The sequence below is a fragment of the Leuresthes tenuis genome, unplaced genomic scaffold, assembly GCF_036924035.1.
Source record: "Leuresthes tenuis unplaced genomic scaffold, fLeuTen1.0.hap1 SCAF_1, whole genome shotgun sequence".
Taxonomy (NCBI): domain Eukaryota; kingdom Metazoa; phylum Chordata; class Actinopteri; order Atheriniformes; family Atherinopsidae; genus Leuresthes; species Leuresthes tenuis.
Genome location: NW_027325355.1, coordinates 23,300,701 through 23,322,099, shown reverse-complemented (window position 1 = coordinate 23,322,099; position 21,399 = coordinate 23,300,701). Strand labels below are relative to the sequence as shown.

Genomic DNA, 21,399 nt, shown 5'->3' with positions numbered 1-21,399 from the left:
CATGTCCAACATATCTGTAAGTTTGCACATTGAGTTTTAAACCAGTAACAACTATTCCTGTGTTACAATGTGAAGTTAATACAGTTTATCATGCTATTGAGGATATTAAACCAAAGATAAAACATTGGAAATGCACCAATTCAGTGCTGCAAACTCCACCCAAAATGCTGCTAAGATTGTTTGAATTGGGGCTGAAATTTCTACCCGGGAACTGTTTAGTTCCTGCAATCAAACCCCCGTAAAAGACTGGTTCCTGGGAGAGATTTCTGCAGCTGTAGCTTGTAACAGCTGTTTTACGGCTACTGGATGGTGTGAAACTGTTGCAATAATAGCTGCTTTCCCCTTCAAAAAGGAACGATATGAAAGGTAACATCAACAGAGAAGTCAAACAGCAACCGGCTAAATGAGCTGAATCTCTGCCTGTGCTTAATTTTAAACTGCTTTTTATGCTCATATGCTCAAATAAAATAAATCCAATGAACATTTCAAGCAAAAACAAAGCATTTCCTATTGCCTTTGAGCAAAGAGATCCAACAAAACCGTGGGCTGTGCACACACAAGAATGACTTTAGAGAGGTGCATTATTGTCACCAGTCTTTCATGTCTAACCAGTAATAATTTCCAGCTTTGCAGCGTGACCCTGCAGGCTGGGTTTTATGAGACCGAGCAAGCAAATTTGTTTCAGAAACACTTGCTCATTTGATTCTCCACAGATAAAAGATGACATCAGGTGTTGGTAAGAACTCATATATTCCCTTTATGAGCACCGAAATAAACAAAAAGTGATGCAAATCCTACTGAAGAGATTTCCCCGACAGACAGTTATTGACTGGCTTTGTAGGGGTGTAAAAAGTGCTCGTGTATCTGTGCACGTAGGTGTGTGCACGTAGGTGTGTGTGGGGGACTAAGCAGGGACATGCTGTACCAGACTGTGTTCACCGCTGTGAACCAGTGTAACAGTTCTGGGAAAAGGGAAGTATTTCTCCTCCTTCAGAGGTTTAATAACAACCAAGCAAAGAGGATCCAGCTCTTTATGAATCAACATCAGGATATTATCGCTCGACTCCATTTCCATCCCACAATATTGTGCAAAGAACCACAATAGTCCAAACAAAGGACTCATAATTATGCCAGTTGTGCTTAAATATGAGCCACACTGGATCTTAATGCTACAGTCCAACTAATGAGGAGAGGCAGAGTATCACATTTGGTCCAGAAAACATCATTATAGGATGTTGATTAACTGACCTAAGACTTGGTGAATTGGGTGAGCTGCATTGTGACTTTCCCACAGACATTTCTGTCACTTGTATGCAAAGAAGCAGAACCCTGAGACTCCAGTCACAGCTGGAGATGCTGTGCAGACTTAATTAGACTCTGTGTCCATCAGGTAAACAATGAATTATGCATTCTTTTGCTCCAACAATGGAAACTGGCTGATCCCAAACAGCGTTTCAGACTTTCACAGGTTGATTTGTTTCCACACTATAGCAGTAATGCAGCTCAGATCATCGGTTACTTTCTTTTAACCCGTCTTTGTGCAACTGATTCAAAAATCCAACTCAGAATACAGCTCATTACATCACTTTCCTGTGCTTTGGTGCAGAATTTGTCTGCTCTCGCCTCGTATTTCAAGCTCCTGTCCGTTCAAGAGCTGGTGAGGGCGCATCATGTGTTACCTGTTTAATTACTGCGATTTAAGTAGCTTTAAGCTCTAAAGCAGGAGCGTAGTTGCGGTTTAAAAAGTTGAGAAATGTGAATCACAAATAAAGCCAAAGACTAGATAAGTAGACCCTGTAAGGTCACATGATTGTAACAGAAGAGGTGGGAGCTGAAAGACATCCAGCGTGAAGCGAAACCACTTGAACAGCCGTGAAAAAACCCCATTTATAATCAGTTTATGCTCAGTTAGTTGAGTGTTATACAAGTCTTGATCCAGTCCTCATTTGTATTTGTCTTCTGAGCAGCCAGACTGTGAGCTCTTAATGAGTTATAGTTTTTTATTTGGACACTGGCTGTTTTTTCACTCCTTTTCAGTCTATTTAGGGGTCCTCATGCAAGACCCCCTTACCCTACATGCCTACCTGTAAGTCGCTTTGGATAAAAGCGTCTGCTAAATATATAAACATAAACAGTTAGTTAGTTTAGTCATATGTAAATCATTGAGGAAACTCAAGGGATGAACCAGTGTTGTATCGACACATAACAGACAACTTAGCAAAAAACCTGTTTCAAATTGGATCTTTAAGCACTTTGTCACAAAGACACATCATTTGTTCCCATTTCTTTAGCTGCATCTATGAAAAACAGCAAAGAAAACACAGTTTGACAGACAGAAAATAGGATTTCTGCAGCAACAAGGTGATTCCCAAAGAGCTATTAGCTGAAAACTTGGCATATCTCAGCATGGTGTGCAGTGTGTCCTTAAAACATTTGAGGAAACTGGACAAGTGGAGGACAAAAGAAGAAGTGTCAGGCCTAAAAAACTATCTCCAGCAGATGAACAGGATCTGAAAGTGATGTCCTTAAGAAAGAGGAAAAAATCCAGCTGTGACCTGACAGGACCTGAGAGATGCATCTGGACCTTCAGCTGATCCATCTACTGTTGGCCCAAGCCTCATCAGAAATGGTCTCCATGGAAGGGTGGCTGTCAAGAAGCCGTTCTTAAGGAAGGGAAACAGGGAGAAAAGGCTGAGCTGTGCCAAATGACACAAGAAGTGGACTGAAAATCAGTGGCAACAGGTCTTATGGAGGGATGAATCCTCCCCAGAGCCCGGACCTCAACATTATTGAAGCAGTGTGGGATCATCTGACAGAGAACGGAACAAAAGGCAGCCCACATCCAAAGAAGAGCTTTGGGATGTCCTTCAAGAAGCCTGGAGAACTATTCCTGAAGACTCCTTAAAGAAATGACAGAAAGCTGGTCTCAGAGGGTTCAGGCTGAGTTGGAGAATAAAGGAGCTCAGACCAGATATTCACTTTAAAGCTCAGTGCATTTCCATTTATGTTTGCACATCTTTTCATAAATCACTGCAATAAAGTACTGTTTTTATGGCAGTTTATGAAGAAATGCGTTGTTGCTCATGACCTTTCCACATAGCTGTATTTAGCTGATACTTTCATTGCTTTTTGTGGTGGATTAATAAATACTGCCAGCTCTAATCTCTTAATCTTTGCTCTGAAGTTGCTTTCTCACATAAAGTTTATTATTGGCTCATAAAGTAAGACAAACATGTGTCACAGGTATCCAATTTAACTGCACGACTGCAATATAAATCCATGTCTCTTTATTAGCCATTTCAGATTTATTGTAGACATATGAAACCAGACAAATGAGAGAGAAAATTGTCCTTTTTATTTCTTCCCCACAGCAGCACCACCAGCTAACCAGGCTGAATCAGAAATACAAACGACACAGGTGAAAGCCGTCCCTCCTTTCTTTAAATCGTCTTTTTGGAGTCCATCATCGCCTCCCAAACCCCTGGCGAACCAGCAGCACTTTGGCCGGAGTGGAGCGGACACGGGATCCACAGATGGAAATCGATTTAATGGTCAGAGCTCACAAGGATGGGAAATGTGTCAGCCATGATCCAGGCCCAGCTTGGTGTTATTACCACCTAATGCACTTCATTTTGGTATCAGCGCGCTGCTTTAAAGCTCTACATGATTGCCTGGCCATTCCTTTGTGGTTTCTCATTAACGCATACGCTGAAGGAATGAAAGGCGAGGGTTTCCCAGGCGCGACGACCTTCCTTTGGAGATGAATTAAAGCTAAATTCTTGGTCAAAGCCTGCTGCTTGCCTCCTCGCACACTGCGTGTTTATTAAAATAACAGCACAGGAAGCTGCATTCATTTGCAGCCATTTATGACGTCGTGCTTGTGGTCATTTAGCAGGTAGTTATCCATTTTTACTCTTTAAAGAGCCACAGAAGTTCTTAAAAACCTTCTCATTACTTTGGTAATTTATGCAGTTAGATGCTCCACAATGTAATGAGATCATCTTATCTGTAAGTACGAGTTATTATGATCACAATGCCTGCCAACACACCGGAAGAGATCACCATGGCAACATAATGTCCCATATGCAGTGACAATGAACAACACGATGTGGGTAGCAACATGAAAAATGTGTCCTGCACTCAATTTGCAGCGCCGTCAAAAGCGCCAAAGAGGAGTTCCTTCACTGGTCGACTTTTACGTGGTGAAAAGGAACAAAGCAACTGAAACCCGGCCGTCTGGTGGGTTCATTTCGCTTAAAATAAACATTTTCTAAACAGGAGCTTCCCCTGTAAGAGCCCATATCACCCCGAATGTGCTCGTTTTCAACCCAGACTCATGGTAGCCGTATTCAAGCTCACTGAATTGGCCACGAAGCGTGACAGATTTCATTCAAACGGTGGTTTTGGTCTTGGTTTGTGGCTGTTTGTGGGTGAAACTCGTGACCCAGAAAGCCAATGATATTTGTAACTTTTGATGACATGAGCATTTAAGGAGATTTATATTTTCATAAGCCAAACTACGTGCTTTTAAAGCCTAAACGTAACCAAATTCTGAGTGAAAGTTTATCTTTTCCAAGTGAAAAAGTTGTCTAATTCCATCTGCTTTTACAGGCAAGTTTAACCCTGACGTTGGGTGGAGAAGATTCATCAAACACTAACATTCAGGTAAAGTTTGATTCCATTACGTCTAAAAAAGGGAAAATTATTTTTCTTTTATAATAACTTCCAGTCTGTTAAAGGAGAACTCCAGTATCTTTAAGCACCTCATTTCTGGCATGAAATACGTTCATCTACTCACCGAGAACAGTTTGGTGAAAGTCGGCGTCCTTCAGAAGATATTTAGATAACTGGAGATCCATATAACGGAGTGAACGGGGCTTAGACGATGCAGCCTCTAAATAAGGCATTATCTGTCTTTATTTCACCAATACTTTAAGAAGAATGAATGAATGAACGTGTGCTATAGCTCTGTTAGCTCATAGCTGCTGTTATGTGGCTACTTGCAGCTATAGGAGAGCTAACGGAGGGATTTCTACACAGGCACTCTACTGGGACCACTTCATTCACACGCCCCCCTGCAGCACAGTTTATTCACTCCGGTAAGAAGGTCCGTCTTACTCAAAGTCGTCGTTCACATTGTCAAAATCTGATAAATATCCTGCCATGTTGCACAAAACTATCAGCAGCAAACTCTGTGTGAAGTTAGCCGACTGTCACAGAGCACGGAGTGAATAAGCTGTGCTGCAGGGGGGCGTGTGGATGAAGTGGTCCCAGTAGAGTGCCTGGTATTGGTGAAATAAAGACAGATAATGCCTTATTTAGATATTTAGAGGCTGTATTTTCTATGTTTCACCAAACTGTTCTCGGTGAGTAGATGAACGTATTTCATGCCAGAAATAAGGTCGAGGTTTCAAAAATACCGGAGTTCCCCTTTAATTATGTTAGTTCAGTTTTATAAAAAATTTGCCATTTTTCCTCTGTAATCGGACACTTCTAAATGTCTTGAATAGAGTCTGAAACTCCAATGTGTCACAATCCATCTTCTTAACTGCTTAAGCCAGGCCAATCAGAGGAATCAGGACCTTGGTATCCCCCCCCCCCCCCCCCCCCCCCCCATACTTGCACTACTTCACCCAAACACATGCCCTGAATTACTAATGTCCACTTTGTTACAAACCAGCTGCTGTTCTCCTTTTCCTTTAGTCTGCAAGGTGAAACTTAGAGTTGTTACCATCATCTCCTTTACCCAACTGTCAGCAATCGAGTTGCATTGTGGGTAACGCAGGACTAAGGGTTCGATAAGAAACAAGGATTTTAGTGTTTCCACCATCGGCTGACAGTGTTGGAGGGCTGAATGTTAAATAAGCGGAGTACTCTTTCAGGGTTTATTCAAATTAAAGCCCCTCAACAAAAACACACACTGCTGAGGAGACATTTGCATCATAGAGCTCATAAAAGGTTACATTATCCAGCTTGTGTGTGTGTCGCTTCATGTTTTTGCTGTGCACGTGCACCTCGTGTGCACGTGGCTGTGCGTGAAGCTCCCGCCTGCGGGTGACTGTCGGCTCGGCTAACCTGGACACCTAAGATGTGAGGAGAAGCATTTGCCAGGACTCCAAACTGCTCCTCGTCTAATAAAATGTCACAGGACTTGAAATGTTGAGGAGGCTCGTGTGAGGATTGTTTTTTTTGGCCGGTGAGGTGTCAGAGCTGTGCCAAATGTCAGCTCCGGGAAGTTCAGGGTCGTCTGAAAACCACTAAAGACCTGAGCCGGAGGTGAAAACAACAGCTATTTAACTCCAACGCCAGTTAGTCCATAATCCAGTTATTGAATATACACCAACATACGATTCAATTAAATCCAGCTCAGTCATGTCACGACAATTCAAACAAAAGTCATCACAGAGTACTTCACAAAGAGAGCGAAGAAGTCCAATTCAATACGATTCAACTCGATAACAAACATACTCACAATCCAATTCAATTTAGATAATTATAACCCAATTCAGTCCAAATTAGGACCGAACTAAACCCAATTCATTTTTTTAATTCAGTCCAAACCAGTTCAGAACGATTCATTATTATTCAACTAAATCAATATAATATTTATAGTCCGATTCAAATAATTAAAATCAGATTCAATTCAATCCAATGTAAATTAGTTTAAACAAATTAATTAAAATTAATTAAATTCAAGTATTTATAATCCAATTCAGTCCAAATTAGGACCGAACTAAACCCAATTAATTTTTTAAAATTCAGTCCAATTCACTGCAAACCAGTTCAGAACGATTCATTATTATTCAACTAAATCAGTATATTTATAGATCGATTCAAATAATTTAAATCAAATTCAATTCAATCCAACGTTCACTAGTTTAAACAAATTAATTAAAATTAATTAAATTCAAGTATTTATAATCCAATTCAGTCCAATTTAGGACCGAACTAAACCCAATTCATTTTTTAATTCAGTCCAATTCACTGCAAACCAGTTCAGAACGATTCATTATTATTCAACTAAATCAATATAATATTTATAGTCCTATTCAAATAATTTAAATCAAATTCAATTCAATCCAACATTCATTAGTTTAAACAAATTAATCAAAATGAATTAAATTCAAGTATTTATAATCCAATTCAATCCAAATCCTCTTTTTATAATTAAAATCAGTTAATTACAGTCAACTTTGGTCCAGTTCATTACAATCGAATTCAATGGAACAGATTATAAACCAATGCAATTTAATGAAAACTGTAAATTAACCCAATCCATTATAATCCAATTTGATCAAGTTAATTATCCAATTCAATCAAAATAATTATACCACAATTCAATCCTAATCATTATAATCTAATTCAATCAAGTTCAGTCCAGTTCAGTCAAATGTTAAAAAGTTTAAACAAATTCATTATAATCTAATCAAAGCCAACTATTTTAATCCAATTCATTATGATCAACTTTTGTCTCGTTCAATACAATCTATATTAATTTAATGCGTTATCAACAAATGTAATCCAATTCAGTCCAGTTCAATTTAATGAAACGCTGTAATTTAACCCAATCTATTATTATCCAAATCTGCCCAATTCAATCAAGTGAATTATCCAATTCAATCAAATTCATTGATCTATTTCAATCAAAATAATTATACCACAATTCAATCTGAATCATTATAATCTAATTCAGTCAAGTTCAGTCCAGTTCAGTCAAATGTTAAATAGTTTAAACAAATTAATTATAATCTAATCATAGCTAACTCTTTTTAATCCAATTTGATCTAAATCTTTAATTTGTAATTTTTTCCAATTCATTTTATCAACTTTCATCTAGTTCATTAAATTCAGATTCATTTGAATGTATTACAAACCAATGCAATCCAATTTAGTCCAGTTCAATTTAATGAAACGCTGTAATTTAACCCAATTATAATCCAAATCTGCCCAATCGATCAAGTGAATTATCCAATTTAATCCAAATTAATTGATCTATTTCAATCAAAATATTTATACCACAATTCAATCTTAATCATTATAATCTAATTCAATCAAGTTCAACCAAATGTTAAATAGTTTAAACATATTCATTATAATCTAATCATACCTCTTTTTATAACTCTTTTTAATCCAATTTGATCTAAATCTTTAATTTGTATTTTTTTCCAATTCATTATAATCAACTTTGTAATTGTTTCCAATTCATTTTATCAACTTTCATCTAGTTCATTACAATCCGATTAATTTGAATGTATTACAAACCAATGCAATCCAATTTAGTCCAGTTCAATTTAATGAAACGCTGTAATTTAACTCAATCTATTATAATCCAAATCATTATAATCCAATTCAGACCAGTTTAATCAAATGTAATACTTACTAAATTGCCAATTCATAAAAAGTTGTCTCGCCAATAGATCTAATCTAATCAAATCTTTCATTCAGGTCAGTCTGCAGGAAAACTGAGGAGCCAACGTCCAGCAGAGCCAGACTCAGGGAGTCGGTGAGGGGGGGTAATGGCGAAGAACAGAGAAGAAACGAGAACACGACAGTCTGCAAAGCTTCAGGTGGCTGCAGGTAATGGCTGAATGCAGCCAGTCCATGTTTTATTCAAGGAAACCCTCAGGTGCGTTTACTCTCCATAATAAGCAGGTGCTGTTTTAATTTGACTGTAAATATCACAGTCAGGGCGAGGGCATCGTGGGTAATTTAACCATCATCAGGTCTAGGTTAAGGTTCGTAAACATGAGGTCCTTCCAGGCAAAAGCCTCCCAGTTTCATTCACTATTAATCAATATAACTACGAGTTTATTCGAGCTGCTTTTGATCCGGTTGGATTGTCACAACGATGAAGACGACGTCATGTCAGACAAACAGGAAGCCAGTTCGTTAACTCTCTGTAATCATTTGAATGCAAGAAGCTACAAAGGTATTTCAATCGTAAAATTGGTAATCAGTTGTGTGCGTTTACGTCTATAATGAGGTTTCCTGCTGCTTCTCGGGGCTAATTGAATCTGCCTTTTGCAATTTGTTGATCATATCGCCGGTGAGTCCGGGCCAACTCAATTCAAACATCCATCTGTGTTTGTGATTGGGTTTTCAACCTTCTCGTGCACACGTGCGTCTTAGAACTGCTGCACGCTGCTTGAGGATCACTCTTGAGATAAAACGTGTGTTTACACGGATTAAATGTTAAATGATAAGAACTCAGTGGTGCAAGTCATCTGTGTCTCCACTGCACAGCAGTCTAAATAAGACTAATTTACAAGATAAAACCTCCATGAAACTGCATGGAAAGGCTGTGTGAAGCAAAGTCTCTTTTTGTGGATAAACTATTGATTTATTTTTCACAGTTCAGTGTAAATCTGGTGGGATTCTTTTCATAAAAGACTCCACCTGCTGTCTTCACTCAATCTCATGTCCTTTTTCAATAAGGTTCAGGGAAATTCTTACAAAAGTACAACAGGAGGTCATTTTTCTTTCAATGGTTGAGCAGCTGTATTGAACCCGATCTTTTCTTCTTCTCTGATTTCTGATGAATCGGAGAAGACTGAGCCTCTCAGGTAATGTGGTACTGTGCAGTATGATGAAAACATACATATTCTAAGCATTATAAAGCATGAAAACTGTAGCTTTTTCCTGAGCAGCACTAGGGATTCTAACAGAGTAGGAACACCAGCACAAAAAAGAAGGCTGTCGCTTCAGTCAACTTTAAAGCAACAGTAGAGACGTCTTGAACCTAAAAACTACGTTCCTCTGACTTGTTTTGCACATCCTGGGGTCTGAAACTGCCCTGGTGGCTGAGATACCGCAGTTCACGACTCTGGTTTCTTATGGTACAGCTACCAGCTCACTTCGCCCATAACTTTTTTCCTCCCTTCCTCCTGCAGAGTTGATGCATCACGCCATTACTTTGGCAAATGTCTCCTGTTTTAAGTTTGTGGCCGGGTCAGCGAGCTAGTTATCTCCATGTTGGGCCACGGCAAAGCAGTACATCAATTACATCTCTCCTTTTAACCCGAGCAGACCATTTCACGTCGGGAGGAGGAGATCTATGCCTCCTGATTCCACATCTCGTCCTCTTTATTCATTCGGGACAGTCACACCTCAGGTCTAAACGCTCGTTCTTTTTAAAAAATGAACCGTCAGTTGAGAGGTTTGGGTGAAATGAGAGAATAATAGACCATTAACTGGATGGACAAAGGCAGATGACTATGGGGCAGGCTCACATTAAAGGAGATGTACTTTCCCAGAAGCCAACACAATTTCCTTTGGTCAAAAAGACACAGACACAGCAGCTCCTTTCTCTTCCATTATCTAAACCTCGATTCAAACGGATCATTTTATGGACTAAATTGACCCAATGAACTCCACTTCGCCACTCTCTTCCTCAGAGTCTGCCTCTGTTTAGATCTGGTGTACTTAATAACTGTTATAGCACATTATCACAGTGTAAAAGATCAGAGTAAAGATCCTGAGAGTTCAGACCACACAACAAATACTGAAATATGACGGCTGCTAGCTTCTTAACAACATCGTTGAAAACTCAACTTCGTCACATATCGGCTTCATAATCTCTGGACTAAATTCTCGCTCCATTCCCCTGTGGTTTGTTTAAGTTTTTAGCCGCTATAATGAAAGACTGTGGCTTATATTGGCATTTTGTAACTTATTATTGTTTCTGAAATGGCTGCTATGGTGTTGTAAAAAGTAAAAAGTCAGATTTCCTTGATGGGATTTAAAATATTAAAGAACTGCTAGCATTATTAGCTAATCTATTGCTGCAGTTAAGTAAACGAAATAACTAATAATGAGATTTTTGAGTTAGTAGTGACGTCAGACACCAACATTTATGTTCACAAACAGAGTAAAAAAGTGATTTTCTATCATTTGTCCCTTTTAAATCTCCACTGTCGACACCAACCTGCAAAATGTCATCGGATTGTATCCAAAAATGGTCGAAAAATGAGGAGTTTCTGGTCAATAGTCACCGGCTGCTTCTGTGTTGCGCATCAACTAATGTTGATGGTGCAGATAAATATCATAGGTCAACCATATCTCGCGGCTGCTGAGAGATTTGATTTAATAAAAACCGGTGGACCAATTAACTTGCAGAGTTCTTTTACACATTTAAACACCTGCAGTAGCTGATGTTTCTGAGTTTAAAAGTACTCTTTAACCTCAGAACAGCAGCATCATCATCCTAAATAGATAATGTTTGCACTAATCTGATCTGCTAGTTGATCAGAGGATAAACTGAAGCCATGAACACAAATGGCAGCTTACAGACTGTTTAATGCACAGCAACATCAGCTGAATTCACCAAAAGTTACAGTGACTACATCCATCCTCTGTTTTTGTTCTCCAGGCCCGAGTGACTGAATCCAACATGGCTTCTGAACTGGATGTATGAGATTTTAATATGTGATCAAAAAGTGGGTCAAACTTTCACTCCATTCCAAACACTGGAAATTCGCAAGTGATAATATGTACATAAATTATGACGCAGAAACTGATAGCAAGCAGGGGAAGGTTTAAAGGACGGAAGAAGGGAGAGAAGGATGGGGCAAAAGATGGAGGTGACTGAATGAGAAACAGATGGAGACAGGAAACAGCTGCAAACCAACAATGTCTGAGCAGATTTGGTTTCTATTTCTGACACACACCTGGCTTTCATCTGAATCCTTCTGAAGTCCTCCTTTTTAGTGACACACACACACATCCAGCTCATGCACGTGTGTAAAAACCCACATCTGTGACCACAAATTAATAGATATAGATGCACAAAAGCAGAGCACGATTAAAGACTGGTTCCAATCCCAAACATACAAATCAACCCCCTTATTCATATGCACATAGGATCTTTCTCTCTCCACTCAGACTTAATTGTTAATGCCAGACATATTTCTGAAGCCGATAATGACATATGATTGCAGAGACCCGGTCAGTCAGTGGAGATCAATAGCTTGTTAGTCACGGACAATTACAGCCTTCAGTCGCTGCCTACGATCACACACAAGAAGCAACTGGATTGGGTCTCTACTGAGCAGCTGTCAGGTTAGCGGAAAATATTCCTAATGCAAGAGTGAAAAGCAGCAAAAGGGACGGTCCCTTCAGGAGAAACCTCTCCATGTGAAATCAGGACTACGATTATACTGTTTTGGTGGTAATTTCTCTTGAGATCAGTCCTGACTTCTTGGTGCACTTGTGCCAAATGGACCATCCATTATGTTTATGTTTGTTGAAGTGGGAAAACTGCAGGCCAGTTATTACACAATCACACAGTTAAAGCAGTCTTTGGATTTCTCCATCTGATGCCATAGTTCTGATTGGACAAAAGGCCATTATTGTAACTTAACGCCTTATTTTGGTCCAGTTACTCACATGGTCAAGCTAAAGAAGGGAATCATTAAAGCTTGATGCCTGCAGGGGTGTGGAGGGGAAAGCTAACCCTCTCTCACAGTTCATTTCATTGGTCTTCAAGTTCCCAAAAGTGAAAAAAGGACCAATGTTAATTTGGTTAGTTCTTTTTTTTCTATTTACCGTATTTTCCTGAGTATAAGTTACACTTTTTTTCATAGTTTGGCTGGTCCTGCGATTTGTATCTCAATATATATATAATTTAACAAAAAATGGCAAAAATATTAGACATTACTTTCAAAAATAAGTTTTCTAAATCAGCTGCAAACTCTCGTTGTTGGCAAATGTTGCTCAAACAAAAGGAGGTTGTGCATATGCTGAGGGTTTCTTCCTGTAGATGCTTTTCCATGGGCTCAGTTTTCATGGACACAAAAGCTTAAATTTGCCTTAAACGTATCTTTAAATTTTTTTTATTCTAATTAATTCACACTCGGACCAAACACTAATTAAACTCTTTGAATCATTCTGTCTTCCAAACTCTGAATGTGTGTTTCTGCACAATGCTTTCCACTCCAGCCCACTTTGTCCTCGATAAAGCAGTGAGCGCACATGCAAACATTGACACATACACCCGTGCACATCTCAGCAGAGTACACCAGGATCACCCAGATCTCACACAGTGATCACACTCTGAACCCAAAAGGAAAGTGACACAATAGGGACACAAAAGCATCTCATCTTCCTCTAAGACGCACTGCTTCTTATCGGTTAAGGTGAGGCTCAACACTTGTTCTGCTCAGGGGGACATGTGGGTTGATTTTTATTTTTTTTCTCATCAAACGGACCAGTCACCCACTTAATATGAAGATTAGGCTCATAGCTGACTTCATAAGTCTGGAAGAGACAAGAGGGAAACAAACCAGGGCAATAAGATAATAACCCTGTCAGGCTGTAGTATTTTGGATTCCCATCTTTCTAGGCTTCACGTCACTGCTGCTAGGCTTCACTATTTTGTACTAATAACTCCACGATTACATAGAAGGTATAAAAATAATAAATAATAAGACTATTGCTGAAGAAATCAAACTTAAAGTCATGGATTGGACCACACTTTCTGTCAATTTTGTCATCTAAAATTTGTTTTACATTTGACTAATAACTGAATTATTCATTAGTTCCTTATCAGTCAGACTAAATATATATATATATTATTGAGAATATTATTGAGAATATGCTACTGCTAAAATTGTTTTTAAATTAATAATCCCCTTCACCTTCAGTTTTTATACTTTTGCACTAGAAAACATTCTCTAGCTCCCAAAAGACAATCTAATATATTTTCATTGCAGTAAGAGAACAGTGCACCTTCGGTATATGCTAATAAAATACATATTTAAACGTTGGTAACATTTGAATTTGTCGAGAAATGTGCTTTTTTGTGGATATTAGATGGGAAGAATGAAGTCTGTAACTGAACTGCACAAGCTAGCAGGGGCTTTACTTAGCTTAGCTTAATGACTGGAAGAAGGGGAAAACAGCTAGCCTGTCTCTGAGTAAAGATGTTATTTTCTTGGTATGTAAAGAAATAAGTGGAAAAACCCTGTACTTATTTGCTTTGTAGCTGCTGAAGTTACAGCACACGGCTAAGACATAGCACATGTAATTTTCCCAAACAAGCAAGCTCCTCAAACTATTATGCTAAGTTAAGCTAAGCTAACCATGATTAGCTTGATAATGTCCGAAGCATCTATGTCTATTTCCTCAATCTACTGAACATTTTGTGGAAGTGGATTTGATTGAAATGTTGAATTAGTTGTTAAACTCAATGGTACATCCACCCCCCACCCCCACCCACCCCCACCTCAGCTATGTGAAGTTAGCCCGGCAGTTAGCTTCAGTGTGAGCTACAAAAACAAGGTCAGTTGATACAGAAAGACATTAGAGGTTCTCCAGACAACATGTACTCTGCTACCACAGCCAGCAGCTCACAAACAAGCAGAGGAAGTTGTTCAAATTCATTTAAAAAAAGGCCAACAGAAAAGGATTGTTTGATTTAAGCTTAAATCAATGTGTGTTTCTGTGTTGGTAGAGAATGATTAATTTAGAACGAATCCAGGTGTATCAGGGAAGTGAGCCATTCTTTTGTGACTTCAGTAGCTGCCTGTATAAGTGAGTGTACTTATTATTCTGTGTGTGTGTTTCTCTGCATTTGTTCTCAACTAAACCCACTCTTTTTTTTTTTTACAATGACTTTAATGTCCCAGATCTGTCTTTGACTCAGCGTCATCTCCAACTGTGTTCGTCTGTGCATTTTTTTATCTATTTTTTCCCCATACACACACAAGAGTTTCCGTCGCCGCGCATTATCCTGCACAGACATTAACATTTCATGGGCGACACCAAGGTTTGTCAACTGGATCTCATCAAAATTTTACTCTTAATTACAAAAGCAGAGCTGGAGGGAAATTCCCCCCCTGCAAGGCTGCCTGCATTGGCGAGAAGAAAAGTGAGATTCTCATCGGGTGAAAGCTGCTGCTTGTTCATTTTAATATCCCAAGACACACAAACAACCATAAGGAGATAAATGTTCTCGTTAGAACACAAACTTCCCATCAACAAAAGACTAAAAAAAAGGTACATGCTGTTTTCTTTTTACAAAAAGATAATCCGGTCGCACATTTGAGAAATCAACAAGTCTGGAAAGTCGTACATTTAAAACTGACGCGTTCCTGTGATTAGAATAAATTCACAGAATCAGGAACACCTCTGAAAAGTGAAGATGTTGAAGATGCATCAGGGCTGCATCAAGAAATGTGAGAATTTCCTAATATTTAGAGGAAAAAAACATAGCTACTGCTGAAGCAAGATCCAGAAACATTTCTCCCCTTTTCCCACCGTTTCTCCTTTAAAATGCTAGCATTGAAATTGTTTAGCATCCTGTCCTCCAGGCTGAAAAGAGAAGGACAGTCTGACATGTTATCAGCACATAGTTCAAAAAACAAGAATCCATGGTGATATGTAGGTGCATCAGTGCATGTGGCATGAGTAATTTGCTCATCCCTGAAGGCACCATTAATGCTGAATGATATGTGAAGGTTTTACAGCAAGATACAACCATCCAGACGATGTTCTTTTCTAGAAAGCTCTTCTTTCTTTTAGCACAAAGTCTCAAACCATTTTTTTTAAATACCACAACTGCTTGGCTCTATTGTAAAAAAAAAATAAAAAAATAGAAAGAAGTAGATAAAAACTGGTTGCTAAGCTGTCCTCCCTGCAGTACAGACCTGACACCCAAACAATTGGTGTATTCAAAGACAACAAAGGAGATCAAGACCAGTTGAGCAGCTGGAAAACACACAGAGGTGATGCAACACAGCTGTGAACGTGGCTTTCTCCACGCTGATGCATATATAAATGTTGAGAAATAAGCATGTTCCAGCATGTTGTATGTTGCCTTTGCAGCTTGGAAACAGGATTATGTAAAAAGGGAATGATTAAATGTTTAATATATATGAATACATACAGTATATTTAAAGCAGCACTACCTCCACCCCCCACAGTTACATGGATCAACATTTGCAGCATCCTGCAGATAACATGTCCGTTTATCACAAGTTGACTAAATTGCCTGCGGTTTGTCACATGCTTTGGTCAAAATGTCGCAGGGAAACAGTACAACAGCTCCATTTTCAGCCATGTCTTTACAGCTCTGTTCACAGCAGCTGGTTTTAAGGGTGAGAGGCGAGCAACCGAATCAACCCCCTTTTACACGTTTCTTTTGAGCTTCATTAGATCATTTCTTTCTCATATAAACTATAGAACTGCTGGTGAGAATTTGGTGCTAACTAAATAAGATGCAGGTTTCTACTTTTTGATTAAAACCCAGTTAAATGTTCGCTCTCAAGCACAGAAGAAGGGATTTGGTTTTATTGTCCTCCCCTTTAAGTATTTCCATTTAATGCTACTTTATACTTCTGCTTCACAGCATTTCAGAAGGAAACGTTCTCTTTTTACCTCACTTTATTTAGTTATGCTAAAGTACTGCTGATCTGTTTGAATACAAATGCTCTCTGCATACAATTAAAAGTAGAACAAGTACTTTGGACACTTTAAGTACATATTAAATACATACAGAAAGCTTTCTGAATATAGCTTTGTTTACTGTTTGTCCTCAATGTCTTTTACTCTCCTGTGGGAAAAGATAAAGGAAAACCCTGTATTTTCAGGGGTAATAGCCATGAAATCTGTTTATTTAACTTCAGCATCATCGCAGCAAACTGACGGAAGCAAAACAACCCAAAACAATGTGCATAAGCAGCTCCCAAATGGTTTCCACGTATCAGATTGTGTTGCTGGTAGCAAATATGAAATAATGAGGGAGGAATAAAAGCAGGACAGGTGTAGAGCCAGATAACAAATATAAAAGCAGGACCGCAGCAGAAACTATCGAGGTCACGTCAGCCTCCATGTTTAGAATAAGCATCAGGATCGAGAGTCATAAATAACCCTCAGTTATCACAATCATCTCAGGAATAACCACACCCTGCACTCAGCACTCAGTCATCCACCAGGACAAACTGCTTTGATTTCAACAAAATGACTCAGCAACAAGAACCAGGACACCCGCTCATCACAGGGGACTTTTCCAGGCAGCAGCCCACCAAGGAGAACACTCCCGGGTGTCAAACCAGAGCGTTGATTAGAGGCCTTGAGCAGAAATCTTAGCCTCCGAGAAGCTGTGATTGCAGAAAAGCTGTCGGTGCAATCAGAGGAAGGATTTGAACTCCAACTCCCACACTGCACCTCTCCCTCTCACACGGAACAAACCCGTTGAGAGTGTTTCAGATTCACCGAGGGCACCTGAACGCAACTCGGCTTTTCTATTTTGGGGGTAAGATGGCCCCCAGTGGTTGGTGGCAAAAATGGATAGAAGATGTGGTCACTGTCAGGTGTCAGTTTTCAGCTCTGTCATGACACGTTTTCCAGATTATTCAGCAGTTTTTAAATGGATTCGTTTAAGAAGTGTACATTTTCTCAGGCAATAAAAGTACATTTAAATATCATCTCATCTATGCTCCATTTGCTCCATTTGACAGGAACAAGCAGCATTTAAAAAAAAAAAAAGTGCTTTTCACATTCAAATCTCCAGATCCAGAACATCCAGAAGAGCCTATTATACAAATCATCAAATTATCAGCTTGACTGAACCTCAAACTAAGCAACGAGCTGCCAACCCATCCTGGACCATGGAGATCCAGTGGTGCTCACACAGCTGTATGGATAAACCCACTAAGCTTGAGGCTTCCAAGAGGTAAGTTTGAGGTTTTATTTATGAAACACATCCTGCTTGTTTAATCAATTCATTTCTAATATTTTGCCTTTTAATCTATGAGCTGAAAATGGTCTGAAAGCCCTTCTGTGCTCTGTTCTTCTTTCCAGACGTAGAAAATAGTCAAATTGAATTCCATCCTTTCCCAAACAAGCATCAGACTCTCCGTTTAAAGGTTTCAGGCCTATTTACTCTTTGAAATGAAAGAATCGCCATGTTTCACCTGCCAAAACGGGCCTTTCATCATCAATTTTAGCTTCCCAAGAAGGCGATTTACTGCCTTTCTCTGCTGCTGGATTTCATCTTTAAGACTAAAGGTAGCAGCTACTGCTCCTCTGCTGATTGGTGCTTGTACCTGCTGCCTGAGAGGAACACCTGCAGGGTTTCAAACCCCTCAGCAGGTTTTTCAGTGGAGACTAAGCGATTGTGCGTTAGTATTCAAAACGAACACCTCAGCGAAGAATCAAACAGTTCTGACTTGCATCTGAATGCTAGTTTCAGTTTTGGAAGTTCACCATAAGCTGTGCATCCCTGTGTTAAGCTGCTGTAAGGCTGGGGGGGGCTGGCTGATGTGGGTTATAGAGGGAGGTGTCCACCGTGGCTGCAGGGGACTTATTCAGTGTTCAGAGAGGGTTGAAGTGTGTGTTGTTATGAAAACGTTTCCAGAGGGAGAGAGTTTGGGGGGGACCGGGCGGAAAGTGTCAGTTATTCAGAGAGTTAGCGGCAGTTGTTGTTTTCCGGGGACACCTCAACCTCACGTTAGCTGTACTGTGGCAAGACGAATAAATCTGGGCTCAGTTGAGCTGGCAGCGTTCTGTCCTGCTCCCCCGCAGCGTTACAGTACTTTTTGGTGGACTCTGGGTTGTTTTTTTGAGCAGTTTTCCCTTAAAAGGAACACTGATTGCATTGTGCTGTCTGCGGACAGCTGACGTAAAAACGACTCCTCCCGAAACTTGACGGCCAATCAGCCTGTAAATTCGCAGAATATTAATCTGGAACTGCTTCTGTCTGCTGTCTGTGGTGTCAGCTCGTCAACTGTGGGGATTTTCTGCCATTCTTCATCATTAATGAACGACACTCCCAACATTTCTGCACTTGTGGCAGATGATAGATTTTAACCTTGGATAATAGTAACGGTAATAGTGTTTTTGTTGTGCGTAAAATCGAGAAATCAACGGTGCGTAAAACCATTAAAAACAACTAGGCGTTTGAATCGAAGGTAGTGTTAAGATGATAAAGCCAAGCTGGGGGAGGGGGGGGCGACGGGCATTTCTTTCTTCCCAAAGCAGCGTCACTAGGTTCAGGTTTTCAGCGCCACAGACGCCGATCTCCTCTAAAGTTTCCCTGCTATTAGAAACAAGCTCCCAAGTCACCCGCGAGCGCTCAGGTCCCCGTTTTTAGCCTCACCTCCGATGTCGGGCCGCAGCGTCTTGTCGTATTCCTTCAGCAAATTGTTCAGTATCAGTGTGGCATCCTCCTGGTGCGACCGGGGCACCAGCATTTGATTGACAGTGGTGTCGTGGAGATCTTCATCGTCGTCGCCATATTCCAGTAAATCAGAGCTGGAAAGGAAAACAACAGAGGTGGAGGCGCGTTATTCAGGCTTTCCTCTTTTTCTTTGTCATGAAAACTTTGTCGCAGCAGCTAAACATGGCAAGCAGTGGTGCGTGCGGCTCATATTTGTCTTGAACCCCACTGTAAATGCTCAGTGTTGGAGCCCAGACTGTTGATTTGGGCGCAGCTGTGTCTGTTTTTTTCCTTCTACAGGATGGTGTATTTGTGTGGGGAAATCCCTAAAGATAACCACAAAAAAAAAACCCACACTGCATGCCTTATTATCAGAGTCTTTGTCGTCATATTCCCAACTTTGAAAGCTCCAAAGAAACACCTCCCAGCTGTTGAGCATGCAAATTAGTAATAAAAGGTGCGGATCCGACTCACCGAGCACACTGGGCGAGCAGAAGTGTGAAGAGGATGACCACAAACTTGATTGTCATTTTCCCACTCGCGGATCACCTCTCATCACAGAAACTGGTGCGCGGAGACCCCGGCGTGTGCTGCTGCCGCTGCTGCGATCAAGTACCAGTACAGTAGGTGTGTACCCATCAATCCCAGATCTGAACTTCCTCATCCGCCCACGCACTTTCTTCTGCGCGTCATGTGCGGCCGCACAACAGCGGTCTCTACGCCCCCCCACCCCACCGACTCCACCGACTCGGTCCAACTCGCTCCTCGCAGGAGGGCTTCCTCCGGGAGAGCACCCGGCGATCAATCAGGGTGATGAGTCCAGCCGATGGGGTGGGAAGAGGGAGGAGTGGGAGTTGAATCGACGGGATCCAGCGGCGCCTCCCTCCTCCCTCCTCCAGAGCGCCTGTGTGGGCAACAGACTGGTTGGTTGCCGCTGTCTGCTGCTGGTGAAGGTGCTGAACCTTCAGAAGATGAGCGTGACTCATGCACTGTGCACTCTACCTGGATCATAACTGTGTGACATTGTTAAACTGAAAAGCGCACACGCCATCCTTTTTATTTGCAGGCTGCGTCATGATCAGCTTCACCTCCCGCACATGGAAACACCTCAATAGATAGATAGATAGATAGATAGATAGATAGATAGATAGATAGATAGATAGATAGATAGATAGATAGATAGATAGATAGATAGATAGATAGATAGATACTATATTAATCCCGAGGGAAATTCAAGGGATTACTCAAATTCTCAAAGGAATTATTCAAATTGCCCCCCAGTCTGCATCTGTTTGGCCTGACAGTGAAACAGAACAAGTGAAACCCATTTAAACTAGATCTGCTTTGTGTTTTACAGTAATGCTGCACTGTGCCCCCGTTTAAAAGTAGGCTATGAAATATAAGAAACTCACGGAGAGGAGTCTAATTGGATGTGTGGTATTTTTTAGTGTTGGTGTTTGAGGTTTGCTTGATGATTATCTCAACTGGAAGTCATATTTAGACTTTACACAGCCGTTTATGTGCCACAGAGTCGCAGCGAGCCCTCCTCCGCACTCAAAATAAGTCATTTGTGAATAGGCGCACGGCTCAGTAGGGCAGTCCCAGCGTTCAGCCTACAGAGCTGCCAGATTTCTGATCCCCTCAGCAGCAGCATCCCCGCGTGAGGGCTGAGGCGCTCTGCTGCCCCCTGGCGGCCGGAGAGCGCCAAGCGTTTACAGCAAGGAGCAGCAGATTCCTCTCGGTTGTGCCGCAGCCAGAGGATTAACTTCTTGACCCGCTGGAATAATTTAGCTGACATTTAACACAAAGGAACACAGCGATGATTTATTTTTTTTGTTCGCTGTTAAATATCAGCAGCCAAATATAGCTTGCAGTACTTGTCTTACAAAATGTGCGGTAAATGTGAGCTGAGGGAAAGCTCCCTCTCAGTGGTGAATATTTAACTTGATCACAGATGCAACAGTGTGGCCTGTGACCATGATTTTACTGCTCTACGTTTCAATTGTTAAAGCTGTGGAAAGGGTCAGAGGGCCAGTCTGAGCAGTTGTGATTATGTTCAATCAATCTGGACACTTTTAACCTAACTTACCCTATTTTTTAATCTGCACTGATTCAACTAAAAAAAAAGATGAATTTCTTGGTATTTCAATTTGATTGATTACCATCAGTCTTATATACAGTACATCAAGTACAAAATATATGGCAAATGCACTGTTTCTTTAGAAGAAATGCTCACGTTCTTG

The 21,399-nt window shown here is 40.4% G+C and overlaps 1 protein-coding gene across 1 annotated transcript in view; it reads right to left on the bottom strand.

The window, feature by feature from the left end:
• Positions 1-19,925, bottom strand: part of LOC140273677 (gamma-aminobutyric acid receptor subunit gamma-3-like) — a 111,104-nt gene extending 91,179 nt beyond the window's left edge. The window contains exons 1-2 of the mRNA XM_072369355.1: positions 19,631-19,925; positions 19,097-19,251 (exon numbers count right to left, since the gene is read on the bottom strand). Coding sequence (XP_072225456.1) covers positions 19,097-19,251; positions 19,631-19,686 — 211 coding nt within the window. The 5' untranslated portion in view covers positions 19,687-19,925. The remainder of the gene's footprint in view (positions 1-19,096; positions 19,252-19,630) is intronic.
• Between the last annotated feature and the right edge of the window lie 1,474 nt (positions 19,926-21,399).